Below are 26,162 nucleotides of genomic sequence, written 5' to 3' on the forward strand. Positions count from 1 at the left end.
TCCGCCAGGGAGGAGCTACGGACAGTGACACCAGGTCCATAAACCATGAACGTCACGGCCAGTGAGGAGCCAGAAGGATGAGCTCTGCCCTCTCCCTAAGGAGCTTCCGGATCACCCTGGCTATGAGAGGGAATGGTGGAAATGTGTAGAGAAGAACCCCCGAGGGCCATGGATTGCGCAAGGCGTCCACCGCTTCCGCTCCCGGAGAGGGAAATCGGGAGAAGAAGCGAGGAAGTTGATGATTGTGCTCTGAGGCGAACAGGTCCACTAGTGGTGTGCCAAATCGTTTCATCAGTTCTTGAAAGAGAAGAGAGTGCAGGCTCCACTCCACCTGGTCGATTGTAGTGCGGCTGAGAGAGTCTGCCTGCACATTGGCTATCCCCGAAATGTGTTCTGCCCGAAGAGACTCTAGATGGGACTTGGCCCAGAGGCCCAGGCGAAGAGTCTCCTGTAGGAGAGCCCTTGAATGGGTCCCCCCTTGCCTATTGATGTGTGCTTTGGTAGTGATGTTGTCCATGAGAATAAGAACATCCCTGCCTAGAACAAGGTGTTTGAAGCTCAGAAGAGCTAGATACACCACTCGCAGCGCTAATAGGTTGATGTTGAGATCGCTTTCCAGAGTGTACCACTTGCCTTGATCCATGTGTGTTCCTAGATGCGTCTCCCAACCTATGAGGCTCGCATCCGTCGTGATGACTACTCTGTGAGGTTCCTGGAACGTGCAGCCCTTGGAAACTGCTTTGGGAGTCCACCATCTCAGAGACTCGACGACGGTCGTGGGAAGAGACAGAAGGAGGGACGAGTTGCTGCTGAGGTTCCGTTGATAAGGGAGAAGCAACCACTGCAATTCCCTGCTATGAAGACGAGACCAGGGTACTATGCCATATGCGGATACCATTTTACCTAATAAGCGGGACAAACCTAGGAGGGTGGCAGACTTTTGATGCCTAAAACGGCGGGCAAGGTCAGTGAGACTATCCTGACGATCCTGAGACAGAAAAACCTTTGAGGCAACGGTATCAACTACCGAGCCCAGGTGTTGTAGACGGGTAGAAGGGGTTAGATGGCTCTTTTTCCAGTTAATGGAAAAACCATGAGCCCTCAAAATCTGGACGGAAGTGGCAATATCCCGGTGAGCCTTGGCCTCAGACTGGGAAAGGATGAGAATATCATCCAGGTAAAAAAGTATCCTAACCAGGATAGATGATATATGGGCAATTAGGGCTGCCATAACTTTTGTAAACACTCTAGGCGCTGAGGATAGTCCAAATGGGAGGGCCCTATATTGGAAGTGTCGGCCAATATAACTAAAACGGAGGTATTTGCGATGAGCAGGAAGTATAGGGATATGTAAATAAGCCTCCGTTAAATCAATTGAAGATCTGAAGTCTCCAGGTCTAATAGCTAACAGAATAGTTTGTAGTGATTGCATTTTGAACCGGCGGTAAATTACATGCTGGTTCAGGGATTTCAGATCTAGAATAGCCCTCCAATCCCCCGAAGATTTCTGCACTAGGAACAAACGGGAATAAAAACCCTGTCCCCATTATTGACGGGACAGGTTGAATAGCCTTAATGCGGAGAAGATGTTCAATAGCTGAATCTACACGGGCTCGCTTGGTCCTGTCCAAAGACAGAGGACAGCGCAGAAAAAAATTGGGATTGGAGCGAAATTCAAGAGCTAGGCCGAATCGAATTGTGTCTTTAACCCGGGAATCTGAAATGGTGGCATCCCAGTGATTTGCGAAAAAAGATAATCTGCCGCCTATCATAAAATCTGGAGGAGAAGGGGCTTTGTCTTACCTGAAAGTCCGTTCTAAGGACGGAAGGACCAGTGGTCATGAGAGGGTTAATGACCAGATCACGCCAATCGAGTCAGACAGAAGATAAGCTCCTCCTCCTGCTGCTGCTTCCCAGCTTTCGGACGAGGAATGTGATGTCTGACAACGCACCCGCCATCCTGAAACTAGAGAGAAAAAGGAAAGGAAGGAGTGCTACGGACACGCAGACCAGCGGATGAAGAGGTGGGAATGACCACTGGTCCTTCTGTCCTCAGAACGGGCTTTCAGGTAAGACAAAGCCCCTTCTAAGGAGGGAAAGGACCAGTGGTCATGAGAGGGACCTGCCAAAGCCCGAAAATTATTGGGGGGGATCCACCTGAGATGAATCTGGTTGGTCCGCGCACACCTGCTGTAGCACTTGACGTCCAAATGCTGCCTCTGCCGAAGCAAACCGGTCTATCTTGTAGTGGCGGATGAACGGCGTTGGGGACGTCCAGGTGGCTGCCCGACAAACGTCTAGGAGAGACGTCTGGGTGGCCCAGGCTGCAGAAGTTGCCGCACTCCGAGTGGAGTGCGCTGTGATCCTCCTGGGGACCGGTAAGGACAGGGTCTCATAAGCTGAGGTGATAGTTGCCCTCAGCCACCGGCCTATGGTAGGTGAGGAAACCTTAAGGCTCAGGGAGGAAGGCTGAAAGGAAATGAAAAGGGCCTCAGACCTACGGAAAGAGGAAGTCCGCCGTATGTAAATGCGTAATGCCCGGCGAACATCCAATGAGTGCCAAACCTGTTCCCTGGGTGGGAGGGATGAGGACAAAAATCAGGGAGAATCAACTCCTGAGACCTGTGGAAGGGAGAGTTGATCTTCGGAATAAATGTAGGGTCTAAACGGAGAACTACCCTATCTGGAGGGAATACACAGAGGTCATCCCTTGTAGATAGTGCCGCCAACTCTGAGATGCGCCTAGCTGACGTAATGGGGATTAAAAAGGAAACCTTGTACGAAAGGAACCGAAGTCCCACCGTATGTAGGGGTTCAAACGGTGTTTTAGTAAGAGCATCCAAAACCTTGGAGAGATTCCACGTGGGAAACTGGTGAATAGGTTGGGGTCTAAGGTTAGAGGCTCCCCTCAGGAAAAGTTGGATTAAAGGACGATGGGCGAGAGACCGCCGAGAACCTCAACAAAGGATAGAAGACAAAGCGGCTACGTGCCTGCTTAAGGTATTGGGGGCAAGCCCTGCGTCCAACCCTTTCTGGAGAAAACCAGTACCTGTTCGGTGGACGCTGATCGGGGTTCCAACCCTTGCGATGTGCACCATCTGCTGAAGGAACGCCAAGTAGCTCTGTAAATCCATATCGTGGCTGGATGACGAGCAGCCAAGATGGTATCGACTACATGTCTGGGCAAGTTGGTTCCAGTTAAAAGTTGCCGCTCAACCGCCAAGTGGTCAGTTGAAGCCAAGTGGTGTCCGGGTGACGAAGAGCTCCCTGGTGGAGAATGATGTCGTCGGGAGGCAGGCGCCAGGGAGGACGGACTGACAGAGCCTGGAGGTCGGCAAACCAAGGCCGGCGCGGCCAATGTGGGGCGATAAGGATCAACTCCGCCCGTTCTTCCAGGAGCTTCCGAATGACTCTGGGTAGGAGGGGAAGGGAAGGGTAGGCGTAGAGAAGGTCGCTTGGCCACGTGCAGTGAAGAGCATCTGTTGCCTCCGCCTGTGGATCTGGGAACCTGGAGAAGAACCTGGTCGTCTGGCGATTCTTGCTCGTCGCGAACAGGTCTACTGCTGGAGAGCCGAATAGGTGAGTGATGCGCAGGAACAGAGCCAGGTCCAGTTGCCGCTCTCCATGGTCCATGGTTGACCGGCTCAACCAGTCTGCTTGTGTGTTGTTCAGTCCAGAGATGTGAGACACCCGAAGGGATCTCAAGTTGTCCTCCGCCCAGACTCCCACCCTCTCGGCCTCCTCCAAAGGGGGCGAGAGCGGGTCTCCCCAGGCGGTTTAGATGCGCAGGAACAGAGCCGGGTCCAGTTGCCACTCTCCATGGTCCATGGTTGACCGGCTCAACCAGTCTGCTTGTGTGTTGTTCAGTCCAGAGATGTGAGACGCCCGAAGGGATCTCAAGTTGTCCTCCGCCCAGGCTCCCAACCTCTCAGCCTCCTCCATAAGGGGGCGAGATCGGGTCCCCCCTAGGCGGTTTACATGAGCCTTGGCGGCTACGTTGTCTGTGCGGAAAAGTACATGATGGTCCTTGTCCTTGTCCTTGAAGACTCGAAGGGCCAGGTGAATGGCCCGGAGCTCTAACCAGTTTATGTTGTGAACCCGATCCTCCGAAGACCAGAACCCCTGGGCTATATGAGACTGGACATGGGCACCCCAGCCTTGTAAACTGGCGTCGGTTGTCAGAATGATGGGATCGGATTCCCTGAACTCCCTCCACTTGAGAAGGGATTGGGAGGACCACCATCGGAGAGACTGAAGCACAATCGAACAAGGCGAACAATTCTTTTAGAAGCCGAAATACGGGACTTTTGATACGGGAGAAGAAACCACTGCAGGGCTCTGCAGTGGAGACGGGCCCATGGTATGATGCTAATGCATGAGACCATCTTCCCCAAGAGTTGAGAAAGAGTCGCCAGAGATACAGGATACCCCTGAGCTGACCAGAGACCGCAGACTGGCCAGACGCTCCTCGGAAAGGTAGACCCTGCTCTCAACCGTATCAATAACAGCCCCAAGGTATTGGATGCGAGTGGTTGGTACCAGATGACTCTTGGCTTTATTGATGGAAAAGCCATGAGCCGACAAGGCCTGGATGGTGGAGTCCAGATCTCGCCGTGCCCGGACCTCTGAGCTTGAGAGAATGAGCAGGTCGTCCAAATAACATTGGATACGGATCGGCCGAGCTCGGAGGTGTGCCGCAATGGCGGCCATTAATTTGGTGAAAACTCGGGGAGCCGAGGAAAGGCCAAATGGAAGGGCACGGTACTGATAGTGGTGGCCCGCATGACAAAACCTGAAAAATTTAAAGTAGGCCGGATGAATAGGGACATATAAATATGCTTCCGTCAAGTCGATAGACAAGAGGAAGTCCCCTTTCCTGACACCCTCCAAGATAGATTGGAGAGACTGCATCTTGAACCGCCGGTAGGGAATCCAGCGGTTCAAAGACTTGAGGTCGAGAATAGCTCTCTACCCCCCCGAAGATTTCTGAACGACGAACAGGCAAGAATAAAAACCCTGTCTATGCTGCTCCTGAGGAACAAGTTCAATGGCTTGAATATCTAGAAGATGTTGGATGGCTGTTGCCAGCAGGAGCCGTTTCTGCCGATCCCTAGAAAGAGGGCACCAGAGAAACCTGTCGGGAGGAATGGAGAGAAATTCAAGGGAGAGGCCCCACCTGACTGTCTCCCTGACCCAAGCGTCCGAGGAGGAGGACTCCCATTGGCTGGCAAAGAGAGCCAGGCGGCCCCCAATGGGACGGTCAGACGTGCAGTTAACGGAACCTGTTATACGGGTGCCCCCGGCCACCCCGGAAGGAACGCCTTGATTGCCCTCTCTGATTCTGGGAGCCTTGACGGTCCGGAGGTTGGGAGCGGGCTGGAAAGGACCTGGAAGAGCGAGCCCCCGAATAGGAATTGAAGGAACGAAAGGAATGAAACGGGGTAGAGGAATTCCACTGTTCCGATCGTCTAGACACAGAGGGAAGGATACATCGTTTGTGTTTGGTCTCAACTAACAATGGTTCCAAGGGAGCCCCAAAAAGGGAAGGACCATCAAATTTGGAAGTGGCCAAACGCCACTTGGACTTGGCGTCCGCCTGCCAATTACAGAGCCATAACAAGCGAGAGGTCACAGAGGAACCAATCGACTTGGCCGTGAAACGGGACAAGTTAAGTGTCGCGTCCGCAGAAAATTCCAGGGCTGCCAGAATTTTATTAAGATCCTGATGGGATCTAGTGTCTGAGACTGGGAGTCTATTCTGTAATTTCTTTACCCACAGGATGGCAGCCCTGTTAAAAAATGATGATGCCAGAGAGGATTTGGCTGCCCAGGCCGAAGCCTGATGAGCCTTGACCAACGATTGTTCAAGGCGTTTATCCTCTGGCCGGAGGTTATCCTCAGGAGGTCCAGCTAGATTGGAAGAAGAGGACAGAGCAGCTACTGGAGGGTCCACAGTAGGAATTTGGAGCAGGTTAGCCAATTCCGGGGCAAGATTATACATACGCCTGTCCAATTGATTGGGGTTAGGCCCCGAGGTTGGACTTGCCCACTGTTTCTTTAATACCTCCCTGAACAATTTAGGTCCTGGGATTTCCTCCGTCTCTACCACTGGTTCTTCAAAAAGGGGAACTGAGGGATCAGCTTCTCTGGAAGAAGAAAGTTGTGATGCACCCAGCCGGGTGGTCAATTTAGCCTTATGTAAAAGAGAACAAAACAATTGTGGTTTAAACAGGCCCACAAAAGAGGGTTGGTCAGGAGGTAAATCCTCCTCATCAGAGAGGTCAGCCTCTCTAGCATCCTCCCCAGAAATTGACAAATGGTCAGATAAAACAACAGAAGGGCCCACAACCCCAGTTGGAACCTGGCCCTCATCTAACTGAGAGCCTTCCTGCATATGAACATGAAGCTGAAACCCATGATGAAGTGCGGCGTTGCAACTCAGCTCGAACTCCTTGTATGGCAGATTGAAGAAAGGAAACTAATTCTGGGGAGATATTAACCTCCTTCTGAACAGCCCCCCCATCCGAGGCCTGCAAATCAGGAGCCTGAGCAGGAGGCACCTCAGCAGTGTCCCTTGAAGGAGAAGGGTCAGATTGCGCCCCAAATAAAGCCTCCGTCTCCTCCCCTTGAAGGGGAGATACATAACTCCCACCATCGGGATGGGGGGGGGTAGATCCTGGTTAGGGGCTTGAGCCATCTCAGAGATTATGGGGGGGGGCAGGAGATGCCATGCCTGGAGTGGAAACCTCAGGAGGAGCGGGAGTTGAGACTTCCCTGATAGAGGCCTCTTTGATGGCCTTTTGAATAGATTTCTCTATTGCCAAATGCAGCCAAGGAGGAAGAAGTTCCTCCTTGGCCCGGGCCTCTGCCTCTTTCTTCTCCTTAGAGGAGGAAGATGTTTTCGATTTTTTGTGAGGCCCTGCAGAAGGGCCTGGGCCCATGTCGTCGGGAGCCAGGTGCTTGGAGGCCTTGTTCTGGCGACTAGCCATATCTCGGGGATGAGACGCCTCCCAATGCTACGAGTAAAAAAAATGAATGCCGCTGTTTAAACTGTCCCCAAAAAATGTCTTCCAACTATTAAATAGAGGGGCAAGCCCAAAAAGGAGCCTAGTAGGCATCTAAAGGCCACGAGGACGCTTCAAAATGGCGGCCGCTATAAATGAAACCAAAATGGCGGCCGCCATAACAGAATCCAAAATGGCGGCTGCCAGTAAAAACGAGGCAGACAGCAAGCCCCAAGGCGAAAAACACTTCAACTTTACCCTCCAGAAGATCCCGAAATCGCCGCTGGTTCAGAGAGCGTATGGGGGGATTCCCCAGGAACGCTGAAGCCGCAGGGAAGTTTCCTTGCTGTTTTGCTGAGTCCAGTAATGCGATGAGCGGCAAAGCGGCTTGGCTGCGAAGGCGGCTAATGAAACTGCTGAGAGGAGCCGTTTTGCAAGGAGAATCCCCCTCCTTGCCGAAGTAGCCGCCTGAAGATCGCAGCGCTGGAGGGATAAGGAGCCGATAAAGGCAGGGAGGCTCCAACAGCGGGTTCGGACGTGAACCCTTCTCGCTGTAAGGGGAGAGGCTCAACCCTAGGGAGCCTCAATCCCCTTGACCACAATGGTCCAGCAGGCTGGGGCCGAAGCCCTGTTGTGCTAAGGCACCTTCAAAATCCAATAAATTTCTTTAACCTAATTATTCAATTTAGAGTGTTCAATTAACAATTTTTAAAAATATAATAAATTCTTTTTAAATTTGATTCTAAAAGGAGCAATGGAGGGTGCGTCTGATCACTAGCAGATCGAGTCAGAAAGCTGGGAAGCAGCAGCAGGAGGAGGAGCTTATCTTCTGTCTGACTCGATCGACGTGATCTGGTCATTAACCCTCTCATGACCACTGGTCCTTACCCTCCTTAGAATTATCGGGCTTGCCGAAAGGATCGGCCCCTGGAACCTCTAAATGGTCTCCTGGAAGAGAACCTGTACCCGTGTCTAACCTGAGTGTCCTGCTGTTGAGACCCTCTTGGTTGAAAGGAACGTTGGGAACACTCTTGGTAGATGTTGAATTCTTGGCCACGAAAGGATCCCGGATGAAAGGAGCTCTGTGGACGAACCTCAGACCTTCGGGAAAGAGAAGGCAAAATTTTTTGATGATCTTTAGTCTCAATAAGAAGGGGTTCCAAAGGGGCCCCAAACAGCTTTTCTCCTTGGAACGGAGAGGAAGCCAGACACCATTTAGCTCTTTGGTCGGCTTGCCAATTTCTGAGCCAGAGTAAGCGTCTGGAAGTAACAGAAGAACCAATTGATTTGGCAGAAAACCTAGCTGCGTTAAGGGTGGCATCTGCTGAGAATTCTACTGCTGCTAAAATTTTATTTATGTCCTGATGGGATCTAAGATCAGCAGCTGGAATCCTCTCCTGGATTTGTTTCAGCCAAAGGATAGTTGCGTGGTTAAAAAATGAAGCTGCAGAGGAAGCTTGTACCGCCCAAGCAGAGGCCTGATGCCCTTTAATGAGGGTCCTCTCTGCCCTTTTATCCTCTGGGCGCAGGGATTCCTCCGCTGGGCCTGTCACAGGTGATGATGATGATGATAATGCCACTACTGGAGCATCCACAGCAGGAACCTGCAATAAACTAGAAAAATCAGTTGCCAAATTATAGAAGCATTTGTCCAGCGAGTTAGGCAGGGGACCTGTACTGGGAAAGGACCATTGCCGTTGAATTACATCTGAGAATAATTTAGGTGCTGGAACGACCTCTGTGTGCAGTTTGGGTTCCAGAAAAACAGAAGTAGTAGGATCAGAAGACAAAGAAGTTGGATCAGACCTAGTACTGGGGTCACCCAGGCGAGTGGTGGTTTGAGCTTTAAACAACAATGATCTAAACATCTGAGGCCTGAAAAGACCCACAAAGGAAGGCTGATCCGGTTCCAGACCCTCATCCTCAGATAGTTCTTGGTCTGGAATGATCTCCCCTTCAGAAAGAGAATCTTGGCTGTCAGAATTAGGTGAATCATGAACCTCATGTTGAGCTGCAGAACCTCTGGATACCTGAGGTCTATGTGAATGGCTATGATGACTCCCTAAGTCAGAAGCCTCTGAAGGGGCACGTTGGTAAAGGCCTTCAGCAATACCTTGGCGAATGGCATTGGATATAAGAGAAGCGAGAGCAGGTGGCATTTCTGAAATTATATGATCTGCTTTGGAATTCCCCCCCCCCCCGAGGTAGAAGCTGTATCAACTGGTTCAGCTTGAGAAGTATCTTGAGCCTCAGCAAGGTTGTGGCTAGGTTCTGCAGGAACAACAGGAAATACTGATGATGCATCAGCTATGCCTGAGCTTTCATGTAGAGATCTATCCGGTGATAGAGAGGGAGTATGAGAGGGCTGGAGAGTAGGAGGGTTGAATCCCTGTGGCAGAGGCAGACACAGAAGGTGTTGAAGCCTGAGTATGGCCTGGGGCATTACTATTCTCAGACTGAGCTTTTTGAATAGCTCTTTCTATCGCCTTATGGCGTCTTTCTTCATCCCTGGAGGATTTTGAGCCCTTGGATGCAGATGGGCGAACTAATTTAGAGGCTTTATGCTAATGAGAGGAGGAACCCTCGCCTGGGTCAGCCTCATGCTGTCTTTTCCTCCTGGAAGACTTGCGGTAAGCCTTGGCTGCACTCGTGTCAGCCATTTTGAATGTTACAACCCCCAACTTGCAGTAAATTCAAAGACATCTAATGCCTTTATTACAGGCCTGAACGAAATTCTACACAATGCAGGTGTTAATTAGTTAACACAAAGCCCCAAATACTTGCGATTAATGACTTCTCAGGCAGTTCAGAAATCGCTAGCCGTCCGGTGTGGCGCGATCGTAAAAGATGCGGCAAGCTCTTCGCGCCAAAACCGCTGCAGAGCAAAGGCTCTATAAGCAGCAATCTGCCCACTCCAAATTGTGGCCTGCGGGGCTCAGCAAGCGCTACGGAGCAAGCTCGTGGGCGCTGCTTCCAGAGACCTGCCAGCAGGCAGTCCTAAGCCGCTCAAGCGGCTCTGAGCGGTTGCAGGCAAAGCCTTCCTCACTCCTTAGATAGCTAAAGAAGAAAAGGAATAAAATAAAACTAAATTAAATTAAAAAACTTCCAGAATGAAACCAATTGGTTTGGAACAACAACAGACACGACTGTCCCAGAGAAGACGAGTCGAAAAACTGAACTACACAGGAAGAGGTGGGACTTAAAACTTTCAGCAGACCCGGTCTCATTGGAGGAAAGCCTATGTCACTCCAAGGCATGACTGCCGTGCCCGCCGTTAGGAGAAGATGTGGCAATGTTGGAAAGACTGGGCCTGGTAAATAAAACTTACACCAAATAATGCTCTTTCTCTGCATATATGTGTGAAGAGAAAACAGTGATCTGATAATGAACAGAAAACCCAAATAATAAATTAATGAATTAATATAAAAAAGTTCAAAAAGTATAATGTGCAATTTTAGTACAGACATTCTACAAAACTGATAATCCTTGAGCTAAGGAGATAGCATTTAAATCAGTTTGTTAAATTGTATTATAAAGGAATAAATTAGTTAAAAAAGCACTTTGAATAACAGCTAATCCTAAGTATTTTTGCTTGAAAAAAACCCCTCAGTCTTCTTATGTCACATCCCATCCTGCCTTGTTAATCAGGTTCTCTCTGCTTGGCAGTGATGCATATTATATTGGTTTTAGTCAAGTCAAGACAACATTTAATTTCAAAATTACACACACAGACATACACCGTACACCAAGATATTTGTAGACTATTTTTATTAATAAAATCTTTCCAAGAAGTGAAAATAAGATAAAACATAGTAATTAAACAGCAACAATAATAACCAATGGTGTGATACAACAGAACCATGTGCACAAGTGATAATAAATTAAACAGTACAATTTAAGCTAACAGAAGCATATCTTCAAAGCCTTCTTAAAAGACTTAAGAAGGTGCCTCATAAATCTTCAGGAAAAATTCATTGAAATTACTGCAGTATCCTTTTCTTTCTGACCTTAAATTGCCAGTGAACAAGGGAGGTCATTTCTTGCAGTAATTGCACATTTGTATATACACTGTCGAGCCAGCAGTAACAGCCAATTCCAATTTTTTGGGAGATGTACTAATAAAAAACCAAGATAGCTGTTTTGATAAAAATCAACTGAGGAACAGTCTTGAAATTTGTTCTTTCTCCCTTTGTACAATATATCTACTGGGAATATGACGGACTGTTTCTTTGCTATTAGACTGCCTTTGCATTCATTTTGTAGTTTCCTATTATTCTTATAAATATGGACATGCAAAATAGAGAAGAGGCAGATGGATTATGCCATGCTGGAACACTGGTGTTGGCTGAGGGAGGAAGGGAAGAAAAACTGTGGGGAAAATGAGTGCCAGACTAAGAGTATGGACAACAGGTAATAGCCTTATTCTATTGCTCTGTAAAAACATCTGCGATCTCAACAAATTTTGTTTCAGCTGAAACCCAAAATGATAAAACTGTTCTAGGTTTTATTTCTGCTAATCCAAAATGATTTGGCAGAACTTTAAAAAATATATTTTATTGGGGTTCAAAACTCTTTTTTTTTTTTTTTACAGTTGATGAAGTATATTATTTTTTGAAAACGTGTCTGTTTGCCAGCCCCACATATACTGGATTATTTTAATTTTCATTACTGTATATTATTTTATATTTTTATTCTCAAATTTTATCTCATTTATGGAATTGTATGTTTTACTTCCTCAAACGATCAGTGAAGACTGCTTCACTATTGAACACAGTAACATACAGTTTTGACAATAAGCATCAAGGATTTAAGTTCTATATGCATATTTTATTATTTAATTCCTTCTAAGAAAATAAAGTCTTTGTGGTAAGAATTATTTGTATTATAGATTCTATTGCATCATGTTAATGACATTGATTATAGAATGAAAATGTGCAATATAAAACTAAACTGATAGTGTGTTGCAATTTTTGCATTGAATAATTCATTTTAATAAAATTACAGACTATGAAACATTTATTGAATCATCTCATGATAGCAATTTTGAAAGCAGTGCACATACTATTTGCATGGTGAATGATTGAATTGTTGAACTGTTTTGTAGATTTTAATTTATTACCTATATTTCATGGACTAAATTTTACCTCAGGCAGCCTTTTTCCTCCTTATCTTTCCTTTGTAAGATAATGACAACTGGGCATCATTGATAAATGTTTAAAAATCTACTGAATCCCTTTGCACTGAAATGACATTTTGTCATTGTATATGTAACATATAATCATGCCATGTTTGTTTTGTGGGGCACTGCAAACATTTAAATGTGCTACTATTCTTTATTGTGGTCTACAAATTTCATAGGGGATTAGAATTGCCTCAAGGACACACTGACTTTTATTTTTAAATAAAGTTTTTAAATGTAGTTGGTATTGTTTATTTAAAATATCTACTGAACTATCCAATGTGACACACAAAATAGTTTGGTATATGTAAATTCATTTTCATGTAAACTTTATTTTCTTATTACAATTGTTTTAATTATTTGCGGAATGATTTATTCAGTCAGATGAAGATTAGAACAGCAGTGAAATCTGCTGCACATCCCCTTATAGGAAATAAAAACTTACTTTTTTTAAAAAAAAATTGATTTATATGCCGCCCTTCTCCGGAGACTCAGGGCGGCTTACAATGCGTTAAGCAATAGCCTTCATACTTTTGTATATTTATACAAAGTCAGCTTATTGCCCCCACAAACTGGGTCCTCAATTTACCTACCTTAGAAAGGATGGAAGGCTGAGTCAACCTTGAGCCTGGTGAGATTCGAATTTACAGTAATTGCAGACAGCTGGTATTAATAACAATGCTATCAGTCTGCTGAGCCACCAGGCCCGCAGATTAGAGGAGATGTAATCATTAGATCCAGTTGATTTCTCCAGGATGGGAGGATGTTGGTATTTACAGATAATGTGTTGGCATGATAGGCAAATTAAAATGGGTCACAAAGCCTGAGATTTGTATCTGCATTGCAGGACATTGAATGAAGAGTTATAGAGATGTACCAGATATTTTACCTCCCATGAATAGATTAAAAGTAGCCTGTTACTCTATCCACAACTATTTGCACTTTGATTTATTTCAGTGTAAAAGAAATTATACAAAATGGTATAAATGAATATTGTACTTAGTACTAGGCTATTCCCTAATAAGTATACCTACAAAAACCCTGGCATATTCAGAAAAGGATGTTCTTGGCACTTGGCCCAAGAACAAGCTTTTAGTCAGAATAAAATGAGTTTTAAAATATAAAAGGCAGTCAGAAACAATTGCACTTTGGGGGCTTAAGTGTAGACCATCTGGAAGGTTCTTTGCAACAATGGACTGCAAATGGACTGACAATGCAATATTATTCACTGCCTTGGACTCCTTCAAATGCCTTGTGCTTCTCTCTGACCTTCACATTTCATAGCAAATAAACATACATAAGCATTGCCCATAGTCCTTAGGTATGCTTATTACCCATGAATCCTAAAAGAACTTCTTGGTTTGGTCAGTAATTGATGCTAAAGCAAGATTATAATGATACATAGCTAAGAAGTGATATGATGTTTAGCCAAAGGGATGAGAAAGAATAACCTGAATAATAATAATGATAGTAGTAATACATCGTAAATACATCAAGAGAATGAAGATCTTAAAATCCAAATTCAATGGAGGAAATACCATCAAAGCAATTAACACCTGGGCACGTCATTAGATACACAGCAGGAATAATGGTACTCAAGCAGAACTAAAAGCAATGGATAGGAAGACAGAAAAATAATGACAATGAATCATACCCTTCCATCCTCGCAGTGACATTGACAAACTCTACTACCAAGGCAAATAGATGGGCGTGGAATGTTGGAAATACATCAGATGGTTGAAGAAAAAGAAATAGCTTTAGAAGAATAGCTGAAGGACAATGATGAAGATGTACTGACAATTTATTGGAAGGAAGGTTTACTGACTACTGGAGAGACCAAACTGGTCTATAAGAAAGACCAAATGAACAACAGAATGGAGGCATGGGAAGACAAAGCACTACATGGACAATATATTTAAAAAAAAATAGCAGGGAAAGCAGATAATAACAATACCTGGCAATGGCTAAGACCAGGAAAGTTGAAGAAAGTAACTGAGGGACTAATTCTGGCCTTAAGGATAAATGCATACAAAGCCAGAATTGAGAAGACAGCAACAGACAGTAAGTACGCCTATGCAAAAAAGCTGAGGAAACGGTGGATAACCTGGCAAGCTGCTGGAAGAAGATTGCACAGACGGACTATAAGCAATGGATATGACAGATGGAAGATCTGTAAGAAATATCATTTGTTTGCAAGCAAGAGCTGATGGGATCATAAAATAGAGAAAGTAATAGAATATGAAGAAGTTACCATATTTTTCGGAGTATAAGATGCTCCAGAGTATAAGATGCACATTAGTTTTTGGGGAGGAAAACAAGAAAAAAAAATCTGCCTCTGCCTACCAGCATCCATCGGTATTCATCTGGCTAGTGTCCTTGCAGCAAATAGTGTGAGTCTCTTCTATTGAAGTGGGACCCTGGAGTTCAGTCAGGCTTGTTGGTCACATACCTATCTCCCAGCTACGTTGCCACAGCCCTGCCCGCATTGCTCGATCTTGACTGAAGTGGCACTTGAACTCCCCAACCTTTTGGTTGTGGGAGATTTCAATCTGCCTTCGATCGGTGAGTCATCTGAGACAGTCCAGGAGTTCATGGCTTCCATGGCAGCCATGGACCTGACTCAGGTTATTCAGGGCCGAACTCATAGGGGAGGACACACACTCGACCTGGTTTTTCTCTCTGGGCAGTAGATAAATGGTCGTGGTAGGGGGGAACTTTCCATTGCCCCCCTGTCATGGACCGACCATTCTCTCCTTAGACTGGACTTTCAATCTGCCAACCCTTGCCGCTGGGAGGCGGGACCCATAAAATGGTTCTGCTCCGGGCGCCTGATGGACCCAGAGAGGTTCTTGACGGAGCTTGGGACATTCCCCACCTCTCAATCCTGCGATTCAGCTGAGGCTCTGGTGACATCCTGGGAACGGGCGGCTGCCGACGCCTTGGACCGAATTGCACTTTTGCGGCCTCTGACCCGACGCAGATCCCGGGTCGCTCCTTGGTTTTCCATGGAGCTCTGGGAAATGAAACATCGGAAAAGATGCCTAGAGGAGAGTTGGAAGTCCTCCCGGTCTGAATCTGATCGAACACAGTTAAGATCTTATCTAGTGGCGATAGAAGCAGCGAAGTGAGATTACTTCGCCGCCCTCATTGCATCTGCAGCGGCCCTGTTTCGTGTGACCCGCTCCCTCCTCAATCAGGGAGCGAGGGAAGACCCTTTACAGGGCAGAGCTGAGGATTTTGTACAGTTTCTGCATGATAAAATCGGTCAGATCCGGATCGGATTGGACTCTGACTTGGCAGAATCCAATGGGGAGACTAGGGTAGGTCTTGAGAGTAATATCTGGGTTGAGTTTGACCCTGTTTCTGTCAAGGAAGTGGACAGGATTATGGGTAAACTTGGTTCCTCCACTTGCTTATTGGATCCTTGTCCCTCCTGGTTGGTTTCGGCTGCCAGGGAGGTGACTAGAGACTGGATCCAGGCAATTGTCAACATTTCGTTGAAGGAGGGGGTCTTCCCCGCCTCTCTTAAGGAGGCGGTGGTTCAACCTCTCCTCAAAAAGTCTTCCCTGGATCCAGACTCACTTAATAACTATCGTCCCGTCTCCAACCTTCGCTTCATTGTGAAGGTTGTTGAGACTCTGGTGGCGCAACAGCTCCCACAGTTCCTGGAGGAAATGGAATACCTAGACCCGTACCAATTGGGCTTCCGACGCGGGCACAGCACAGAAACGGCATTGGTCGCTCTGGTGAATGATCTCTGGCGGGCTCGGGATGGTGGTTATTCCTCCATCCTGGTCCTACTTGACCTCTCAGCGGCTTTTGATACCATCGACCATGGTATCCTACTGCAGCGACTTGTGGGGTTGGGGGTGGGAGGCACTGTTTTACAATGGTTCTCCTCCTACCTCTCAGGTCGCTTGCAGTTTGTATGGGCGGGGGGGCAGAGGTCCACCCGAGGCACCTAAATTGTGGGGTGCCTCAGAGGTCGGTTCTCTCCCCCCTGCTCTTTAACATCTATATGAAGCCGCTGGGTGAGATCATTCGTGGTTTCGGGGTGAGATATCATCAATATGCTGATGATACGCAGTTATACATCTCCACCCCAGACCATCCCAGAGATGTGATGTCCCGTTGCCTGGAGGTGGTGCGGGCCTGGATGGGTAGAAACAGACTCAGACTCAACCCCTCCAAGACTGGCTGTGGATGCCGGCATCTCGGGTTTCAGAGACTCCATCACTTTTGATGGGTGGGGAAAAACTTGCCCCCGTTGATAGGGCTCGCAACTGGGGTGTCCTCCTGGATGCTCGGCTGTCCCTAGAAGACCACCTGATGGCTGTCACCAGGGGGGCCTTCACACAGGTTCGCCTGGTGCGCCAGTTGTGCCCTTTCCTGGACTGAGATGACCTTCGCACTGTCACTCATGCCCTGGTTACTTCCTGCTTGGATTACTGCAATTCCCTCTACATGGGCCTGCCCCTGAGATGCACCCGGAGACTCCAGCTGATCCAGAATGCAGCCTCACGGGTTGTTACAGGAGCCTCTCATTACTCCCATATAATACCTCTCCTGTGTGAGCTGCACTGGTTACCAGTAGTTCTCCGGGTCCGCTTCAAGGTGCTGGTTCTCACCTATAAGGCCCTACATGACTTAGGTCCGGGATATTTGTAGGATCTTCTCCTGCCTGTCTCTCACCGTCCTGTTCGCTCACATAGGGCTGCTCTCCTCAGGGTTCCAACGGCGAGCCAATGTCGTCTGGCGGTGCCCAGGGGTAGGGCATTCTCTGTGGGTGCTCCCACCCTCTGAAATGCGTTGCCTACTGAGCTCCGGACGGCTCCTGATCTCAGCTCCTTCCGTCGGGACCTGAAGACTTGGCTGTTCAAGCAAATAGGCTGACTCTGATTCTGGGTTTTATTATTTATTACTTAATTTGGTTTAAAATGGGATTTTGTTGTACATGTTTTTAACTTGTGTTCGCCACCCTGAGTCCTTCTGGAGAAGGGCGGCATATATATATATATATATATATATATATATATATATATATATATATATATATAAATAAATAATAAATAGCAAACAGCCTGTCAGCTTCAGCACACTATTGCAGCCTGATTCAGCACAAGCAGCTGATTGGTGGGTGGACCACCCTCCCAGAATAGCTCCAATCAGCTGTTCCAGGCTGCAGGGATTGCCACAAACCATTGCCGCCTCATGTTTTTGGCCTCCAAATGCTCCGTTTTAGACCCCTTCCAGGCTGCGGGGATCGCCACAACACATTGCTGCCGATCGCTGCCTCCATGCCTCGCGGCCTACGTGCTTTGTGTTTTTGGCCTCCACACATTGCACTTTTGGCCTCCACACGCCCCATTTTTGGCCTCTACGCATTGTGTTTTGGGGTGATTCCACATGAAGGAGATTGCCGCCACTGCTGCTGATCCCTGCCAGCTGGAACCGTCCAAAAACATGATGCATGGAGGCCAAAAACGTGATGCACAGAAGCAGCGATTGGTGGCGATGTGCTGTGGCGATCCCCGCAGCCTGGAACTGGTTTAAGATGAAGCGTTCAGAGGCCAAAAATGCGACGCGCAGAGGCCAAAAACGCAAGGCACAGAGGCAAAAAACATGAGGCACGGAGGCAGTGATGTGTTGTGGTGATCCCCACAGCCTGGAACAGGTCTACAACAGTATGTGGAGGCCGAAAACACGAAGCATGGAGGCCAAAAATGGCCGAAAGGTGGGGGCCAGCGGGTGGGCGGGGCTACATTCAGTGTATAAGATGCACCCAAATTTTCACACTCTTTTAGGGGGAAAAAGTGCATCTTATACTCTGAAAAGTAAATTGCTCTGGGACTTTAGAATTCAAACAGACAGACCTGCCACATAACACCCCAGATTTAACAATTGTCGATAAGAAAGACAAAAAAAGGCTTGATAGTGGATGTGGCAGTGCCTGGAGACAGCAAAATAGAAGATAAAGAATTGGAGAAAATAACAAAATACATAGACCTACAAATAGAAATAGAACGACTGTGGCAAAGGCAAGCAAGGGTAGTACCAATAGTAATAGATGCCTTGGGTGCAATCCCAAAACAATTGGAGCACCACTTGAACACCATTGGCATTGACAAATTCTCCATCAGTCAACTGCAGAAGGCAGCTTTACTGGGAACAGTTTCCATCCTGCGACGATATCTGTAACACCATCAAACATCCACATCTGCCTATCCAAGGTCCTTCAAAACTTTTTTTGCAAAACTAGCAATTTTTGATAGCTTTGTAGCTTTGTATTTTCCCCATTCTACATTTATATGACAATTTTATATTTTTTGATTGTCCATGGGGTCGCAATGGGTCGGACACTACTTCGCAACTAACAACAAAAATTTGTTTTTGACTCTCAGCAAATCATTGAAGATTTCAAATTTAACTACAAAATATGCACAGACCTAATATGCATCCTGTAAGCAACCTAAACCTATTTACATTTAGTCTTAAATAAACTTGCTGAACTGTATCTAATTTCCTCATTTAAAAAAAGGACAGGAATGATGCCTATTCTTCAGCCACCTATCACCCATGGCTGCCACAGTGATGTAGTCCTATGCATTCTCATCTGGCCACAGGTTCCATTAAACAGGGATTTTTACAGAATGCTTCAGTATCAGTTTGATAACTTTTAACCTGAAAGAAAACTCTGTAAATTAATCATGAAAATAACAACAACAACAACAAAAAAAAAATTACCATCCAAGTTAAAGTTAAATATTAATTCAACGATGATAGAATTTCTGCAATGCTTAGTGACCATAATGTAGATGGCAAAGAAATAAAAGTAGTTGTTTTGTTTCCTTGGTTTCAAGAAGGTAAGATTGTCACAGTGCTAGAGAAGTAGAGATTCATCCCAAATAGAAGAGCAATGTCACATTTTCTGTAGACAAAATAGAATGCTGTACAATCAGGCCAGAAACATTAACAAGGGAGATCAGAGCAGCAAAAAGAAGCTATTCTGAAAAGCTAAGGAATCAGTTCTCAACAGATGAACCAAAAAACATGTGGAAAACTCTCACCGGTTACAGCAAACCTCCTTCCCATGCTGAAGGAAATCAACAACTTGCAGATGACCTGACTGTGTTTTACTGTAGGTTTGAGAGAAAACTACTGCCACCTATCTCCACAATCCCCATCTCAGACACACCAACAACAGCCAAGTCTCCTACAACTGACCCCATCCCGTTGGGCCCACCACCACTGGTGATTACAGAAAATGAGGTGCAAGGTCTATTTCACAGACAAAAGCCAGGAAAAGCACCAGGCCCAGATAAGATAACTCCTTGCTTAAAAGCCTGTGCTGACCAACTGGCCCCCATCTTCACCCGCATCTTTAATAAATCACTAGAGATGTGCTATGTTCCTTCTTGTTTCAAATGCTCTACTATCATCCCAGTGCCAAAGAAACCCTCCATCAAGGAACTGAATGACTACAGACCAGTTGCTTTAACATCTGTAGTTATAAAAACCTTTGAAAGGCTAGTGCTGGCCCACCTGAAAACCATCACAGATCTGCTGTTAGACCCCTTGCAATTTGCCTATCGAGCAAATAGATTGATAGATGATGCTGTCAGGATGACTCTGCACTACATCCTACAACATCTTGAATCTCCAAAGACCTATGCAAGGGTCCACTTTGTAGACTTTAGCTTAGCATTCAATACCATCATTCCAGGTATTCTTCTAACTAAATTAAATCAGCTAGCTGTACTTGACTACACTTGTAAATGGATCATCATCATAAGCTTCCTAACAGACAGGAAGCAGCAAGTGAAGCTAGGCAAAATCACATATCTGTAAAATTAGCACAGGAGCCCCCCAGGGCTGTATGCTCTCTCCACTTCTCCCTATACACCAATCATTGCATCTCAAAAGATCTCTCTGTTAAAAGTACTGAAGTTTGCAGATGATACAATAGTGATTGGTCTCATTCAAGACAATGACAAATCTGCATACAGAGGGGAGGTTGAACAACTAGCTTTGTGATGGAATTGGAACAATCTTGAACTAAGCACACTCAAAACCATAGAAATGATGGTAGATTTTATGAGAAACCCTCTTATATTACCATCTCTTACAATACCAGACAACAATATCAACAGTAGAGTCCTTCAAGTTTCTAGGTTAAAATGGACACCTAACATCAAAAACGTCATCAAAAAAGCACAACAAAGAATGTTCTTTCTGCGCCAACTCAGAAAGCACAAACTGCTCAAAGAGCCACTGATTCAGTGGAACTATTGAGTCTGTCATCTGCACCTCTATAACTGTCAGGTTTGATTCTGCAACCCAACAAGACAGACACAGACTTCAGAGGATAATTAGAATTGCAGAAAAAACAAGTACTACCAACCGGCCTTCCATTGAGCACCTGTATACTGCACGAGTCAAAAAGAGGGCTGTGAAAATATTTACAGACCTCTCGCATCCAGGACATAAACTGTTTCAACTCCTACCCTCAAAATGAAATCAAACTATTTACTAAGTCTGCACTACTATTAAATCTTCTCATCGTTCCCACCACCCATCTTCTTCCACTTATGACTGTACGACTGTAATTTTGTTGCTTGTATTCTTACGATTTATATTGATATTGTTTTCTGATTGCTTATTTGTACCCTATGACTATCATTAAGTGTTGTACCTTATGATTCTTGATGAAAAGATTCTTGATCTTTTCTTTTATGTACACTGAGAGCCTATGCACCAAGACTAATACCTTGTGTGTCCAATCACACTTGGCCAATAAAAAAATCTATTATATTCTGTTCTAGTTGTTCTGGTGTGCAGTGCTCAATAGCGTCATTTTAAGGGTAGGAGTTGAAACAGTTTATGTCCAGGATGTGAGGGGTCTGTAAATATTTTCACAGCCCTCTTTTTGACTCGTGCAGTATAGAGGTTCTCAATGGAAGGCAGGTTGGTAGCAATTGTTTTTTCTGCAATTCTAATTATCCTCTGAAGTCTCTGTCTGTCTTGTTGGGTTGCAGATCCAAACCAAACAGTTATAGAGAAGACAGACTCAATAATTCCTCTGAAGAACTGGATCAACAGCTCCTTGGGCAATTTGAGCTTTCTGAATTGGCACAGAAAGAACATACTTTGTTGTGCTTTTTTGATAACATTTTTGATGCTAGCTGTCCATTTTAGATCTTGCGATATGGTAGAACCTAGAAATTTGAAGGTCTCTACTGTTGATACTTTGTTGTCTGGTATTGTGAGCGGATTCATCATTGTCTCGAATGAGACCGATCACTGTTGTGTCATCTGCGAATTTCAGTAGTTTAACAGATGGATTGTTATAGATGCAGTCATTGGTATACAGAGAGAAGTGGGGAGAGCACACAGCCGTGGGGCGGGGGGGGGCTGTGCTAATTGTACAGGTATCTGATGCGATTCTGCTTAGCTTCACCTGCTGCTTTCTGTTTGTTAGGAAGCTTATGATCCACTTGCAAGTGTGTTCAGATACCTGTAGCTGGTTTAGCTTAGTTAGAAGTGTGTCTGGAATGACACACTGGTATTGAATGCTGAACTAAAGTCTACAAAGAGGCCCCTTGCGTAGGTCTTTGGAAATTCAAGATGTTGTAGGATGTAGTGCAGAGCCATATTAACAGCATCATCTGTTGATCTATTTGCTCGGTATGCAAATTGCAAGGGGTATAACAGCGGATCCATGATGGTTTTCAAGAGGGACAGCACTAGCCTTTCCAAGGTTTTCATGACTACAGATGTTAGAGCAACTGGTCTGTAGTCATTCAGTTCTTGATGGTGGGCTTCTTTGGCACTGGTATGATAGTAGAGTGTTTGAAGCAAGAAGGAACATAGCACATCTCTAGTGATTTATTGAAGATACGGGTGAAGATGGGGGTCTGTGTCAGCACAGACACAACTAGACACAAGAACAGTTTTTTCCCGAACGCCGTCACTCTACTAAACAAATAATTCCCTCAACACTGTCAAACTATTTACTAAGTCTGCACTACTATTAATCTTCTCATCATTCCTATCACCCATCCCCTTCCACTAATGACTGTAGGACTGTAACTTTGTTGCTTGTATCTTTACGATTTATATTGACTGTTTCCTAATATGATTTGATTGCTTATTTGTACCCTATGACCAGTGGTGGGTTGCCCCCGGTTCGGACCGGTTCTATAGAACTGGAAGTAAAACCGGCAGGAGGGTCTGCACACCAACCCCGACATCATCAGAACGCCTTTGCGCATGCCTCATTGCAAACCGGTAGTAAAGGTAGGTAGAACCCACCCGTTTATGACTATCATTAAGTGTTGTACCTTATGATTCTTGACGAATGTATCTATCTTTTCTTTTATGTACACTGAGAGCATATGCACCAAAGAAATTCCTTGTGTGTCCAATCACACTTGGCCAATAAAAAATTCTATTCCATTCCATTCCATTCTATACAGAATAATTTCTATAACAAAAATCAGAATCCTAAAGGCAATTGACTTGTGCAAATTGAAAAAGAGGGAAAGAACTCCTTCAGATACTTTTGAGTTATATCTTTTAAAAACTAGATAATTTAGAGACAAATATTACGAATAACTTGGACTGCAGTCAATAAAAGTTGGCAGCTTCCTTGGGGAAAAGATCAATAAGCAGAAACTCAGGGCATGTGGTGACAGGTGGAGGAAGTTATGCTTAGGAGACTGAGGAAAGTAGAACGGGGAAGTCAGCGGACACATTGATGGATGGGACTAAGCGATCTGCTATTCCGAGAGATAGCGAGCGCTCAACAGGAGTTCTGCACACAGCACCTAATCAAGGAAATTAACATCAGAACGAGGATTCCAATGCCGTTTCTTTACCACAAAAGCAACCACGGCGACAATATGATTGGCTCAACGCTAGAAAGGCAGCAACAGGCCCCGCCTCTTATCTTCCCGCGTCACCTCGCGCTTCGATTCCCATTCCAACGCGGCGTCCCCTTTTCCGCATTCCCGTGGTGCTTAGCGACGAAAACCTAAACCGACGAGGGGTCCGACCTGCAGTTTACAAAATGGAAAGGTAAAAAGTGCATACGGATCCCGAGAGGTCTCAAATAAAAGCAAAGGGGCGGGGCAATAATCCCGAGGCGCCATTTTTAAACAGCCGAGCAGGCACCCGACGCCTGCTCTGAACTGGTAGGTGAGGGAAAGAGGGCGGAAAGGGGCCGGTAGGGTCAGGATACTTCCCGAGACATTTGGCGACCCACGGTTTTTTTCTTCAAATGTGACTTTATTGCAAAATTTCGTAATGTACAGGGTTGTTTTTAATGAACTCATACGCTTTCGTGTTAAGTCTGCGACAGCCTTTCTCGGCCTACTAAGTATTATCTTTCCTTGGCTGGAAACTCTCGAATTTATAATGTTGATACTTCAGAAATGACGCTTTCTTTTGCTGAGCGATGAGGGGAAAAAAAACACTATCGGGTGTGGTCTTTTACCTGATAATCACTTGAATGTTGGGGAGTTGGGCTGTACAACTTAGGGAAAATTGATGTAAGACATCTCAGCTATGCGGAAATCTCCACAAGAACCCTTTATTGATATCCTAAAACAGACTCCTAAAACAGACTTTGCATGCTCATTGGGTGGAGGTGGGAATTACTGGGGTTTATATCTGAGCAACTGCTTATGAGATTGTGCTGGATAAGATTTAATGTGACAGGATCTTTCACCACCTGAAGTTTAGAAGGCAAAAAGGCAGGAAAACTTTGTATTGTAACACTCAGCTACTTACTTATTTTTGTATGTAAAACAAAATTCTGCAAACATCTGCTTCCATCCTTGTTAAGTTGATAGTGATAATAAGAATATCATATAAATAATAGATTTATACTGATAATTGTACCCAAAATATGTTATCTAAAATGACTCTCAATTTTCCTTGGTAAGCCACCTTGATGCTTGTTTTGATATTGCTGTTTTTTGAGTCCCGAAACAGAGGTTTTGTACGTTCATTACCACAAACCCCTTAAAATGCTCAAATAGTGTTTTGTATTCACTCTTATTCTCATGAATAAAACAAGCAATTTCATCAGAATTAGAACTGGACAAGGAATAAAAAACCACTTCTTAAAAGATCTATATAACTTTCACCATAGCTTTTTGACATAGGTTTGCTTTTGTTGCAACTGTGATCTTTAGCTTTGCTGTTAGTATCACAAAAACTTTCCATTTTAAAATAATGGATCAAAAAGCCGGACTTCATTAACAGACTAAGCCAATATTATTCTAGGCCTGCAACTGTGATTTTTAAATTGTTTTAAGAAACATTAAGAAACATTTCACTTTAGACTAGGAACAAGCTCAGGCAGAGTGGAATTGCTCTCAATTTTCTACTCTCTTCTACTTTGCAGAAGCCAGCTGCTCCCAGGACAAGCCTGTTCAGCTTTTTTTTTTAAAAATCCCCTAAATTGCTTGCAATCAAACCCTGAATTGGGTGTGGCCCACAATTTGAGCACCTGTATTGTGATTTCTTAAATGTATTCTTATGAAGATAGTCATTTTTGGTAATCCATAATACATAGTTTAGAATTGTATACAAATCCAATGAATTGTACTTTATTAAGTAATCCAGTTGAGTATGTTTCAGTAGTTTCTATGAAAAGGAAGAAGTGTTCAAAAGTGAAAGAAGGGGGTAGGTCTCCTCATCTACTTTTGGTTCTGACTATAATATTGCTTAATTCAGTGAAGTCTCATTGTACAACCCTAGCTGTAATGGAGTGTGTCACAATGAAAAATAAATTACCCATAATTTAGACTAGATAAATTATTTTTATGTTTAAGTATTTATAAAAAATCCCACAAGATGTCAGTAAAATCCGAATAATTTTATTATTTTTTCTTACTAAATCATTATGTTTAATAGTTAATACACAATTTTAAAAACAGTTTACAAAGAAACAAAACTAAATTTGAGCATTATATCATAAGTAAAATGTTTAAATAGGGAGCCCCCTACATATTATTACTGTATACAGTGGTACCTCAGTTAATTGGTTCCAGGAGACATGCTGAATACTAAAAACAAAATAAAGTGCCAAAATAAACCAGGTGACTTACCACATAAGCCCTTGTTTTGGCTGGGAGGAACTTTTTGAATATTCTTTTTCCTATGTCAGTGACCTTCCCAGCATGGCCAACTTCCTATCTGCCCTCTGCGGCTGTCCCCCTTCTTCCTTTTGCACCACACCAAATAACAAAGAAACTACGAATACTGGGACAATATTTTCACATAAAAATGTGTCAAGTACCAAATTTGATGAGTTTTGAAGGAGTCGCATACCGAGGTACCATTGTAATTTTCATATATTTGGTATTTATATTTAATAGTTAGATTGGTATCCGATCTTTTCCCAGGAACTCAAGTCAGTATGCAAAATACTCACTACAATTTTTCTCACATACCGTCTTGAGAAGTGTAGGTTTAGTTAAGAAACAGTAATCAACTTAAAGTCATGCAGCAAGCTTCTCAACCTTAGTCTTACTCATTATGGTAGCTCTGTTTTTAATGTCCATAATATTTAGTTGAAACGCCATGTATTTCAGACAATTTATAGGTAGCAGTGCTGCACAACCCAGGGTAGAAAGGTATTTTAAGGATTAAAATACAAAATGTTATACAATTTTAAAAAATCACAGCAAAAAACCCTGTTCTATTTCAAAGTTTGAGATTTTCTCTTTTAAAAATATGTATTTCTTCCTTAAGGTAATTTTAAATACTGAAAGGGTATAATATGACCTACTGTACTGTGTATACTCTGTTACTTTTAGGTTTAGCGCTCATAACAATAGGATATTTTAGCAAGAATAGAAGTAAGGGATTCAGATGTTATAATAGTGGAGTTTCTGTATAGTTAAGCCAGATACATTCTCATCAAAGGACATGGTCAACTTGATTGGCTTTCATGCAAAGTTCACAGTATC

At 44.6% G+C, this 26,162-nt stretch overlaps 2 protein-coding genes across 4 annotated transcripts in view; one reads left to right on the forward strand and one right to left on the reverse strand.

The window, feature by feature from the left end:
• Window positions 1–6,662: 6,662 nt before the first annotated feature.
• Window positions 6,663–10,430, reverse strand: LOC148112809 (uncharacterized). Its single transcript, XM_087873991.1, has one exon. The coding sequence runs from the start codon at window positions 9,161–9,163 to the stop codon at window positions 7,904–7,906; it is 1,260 nt and encodes a 419-aa protein (XP_087730117.1). The 5' UTR covers window positions 9,164–10,430; the 3' UTR covers window positions 6,663–7,903.
• Window positions 10,431–23,131: 12,701 nt separating this feature from the next.
• Window positions 23,132–26,162, forward strand: part of CEP83 (centrosomal protein 83) — a 40,610-nt gene continuing 37,579 nt past the window's right edge. For 2 of the 3 annotated variants that reach the window (XR_004588759.3, XM_034403303.3), the window contains exon 1: window positions 23,132–23,259. The gene's annotated coding sequence lies outside the window, so the exon portion shown is untranslated. Of the gene's footprint in view, window positions 23,376–26,162 lie in introns of all 3 variants that reach the window. The other variant, XM_034403304.3, reaches the window with a different exon arrangement.

Source organism: Pantherophis guttatus, chromosome 7 (assembly GCF_059756535.1).
Source record: "Pantherophis guttatus breed Tessera chromosome 7, ASM5975653v1, whole genome shotgun sequence".
Lineage (NCBI taxonomy): Eukaryota > Metazoa > Chordata > Lepidosauria > Squamata > Colubridae > Pantherophis > Pantherophis guttatus.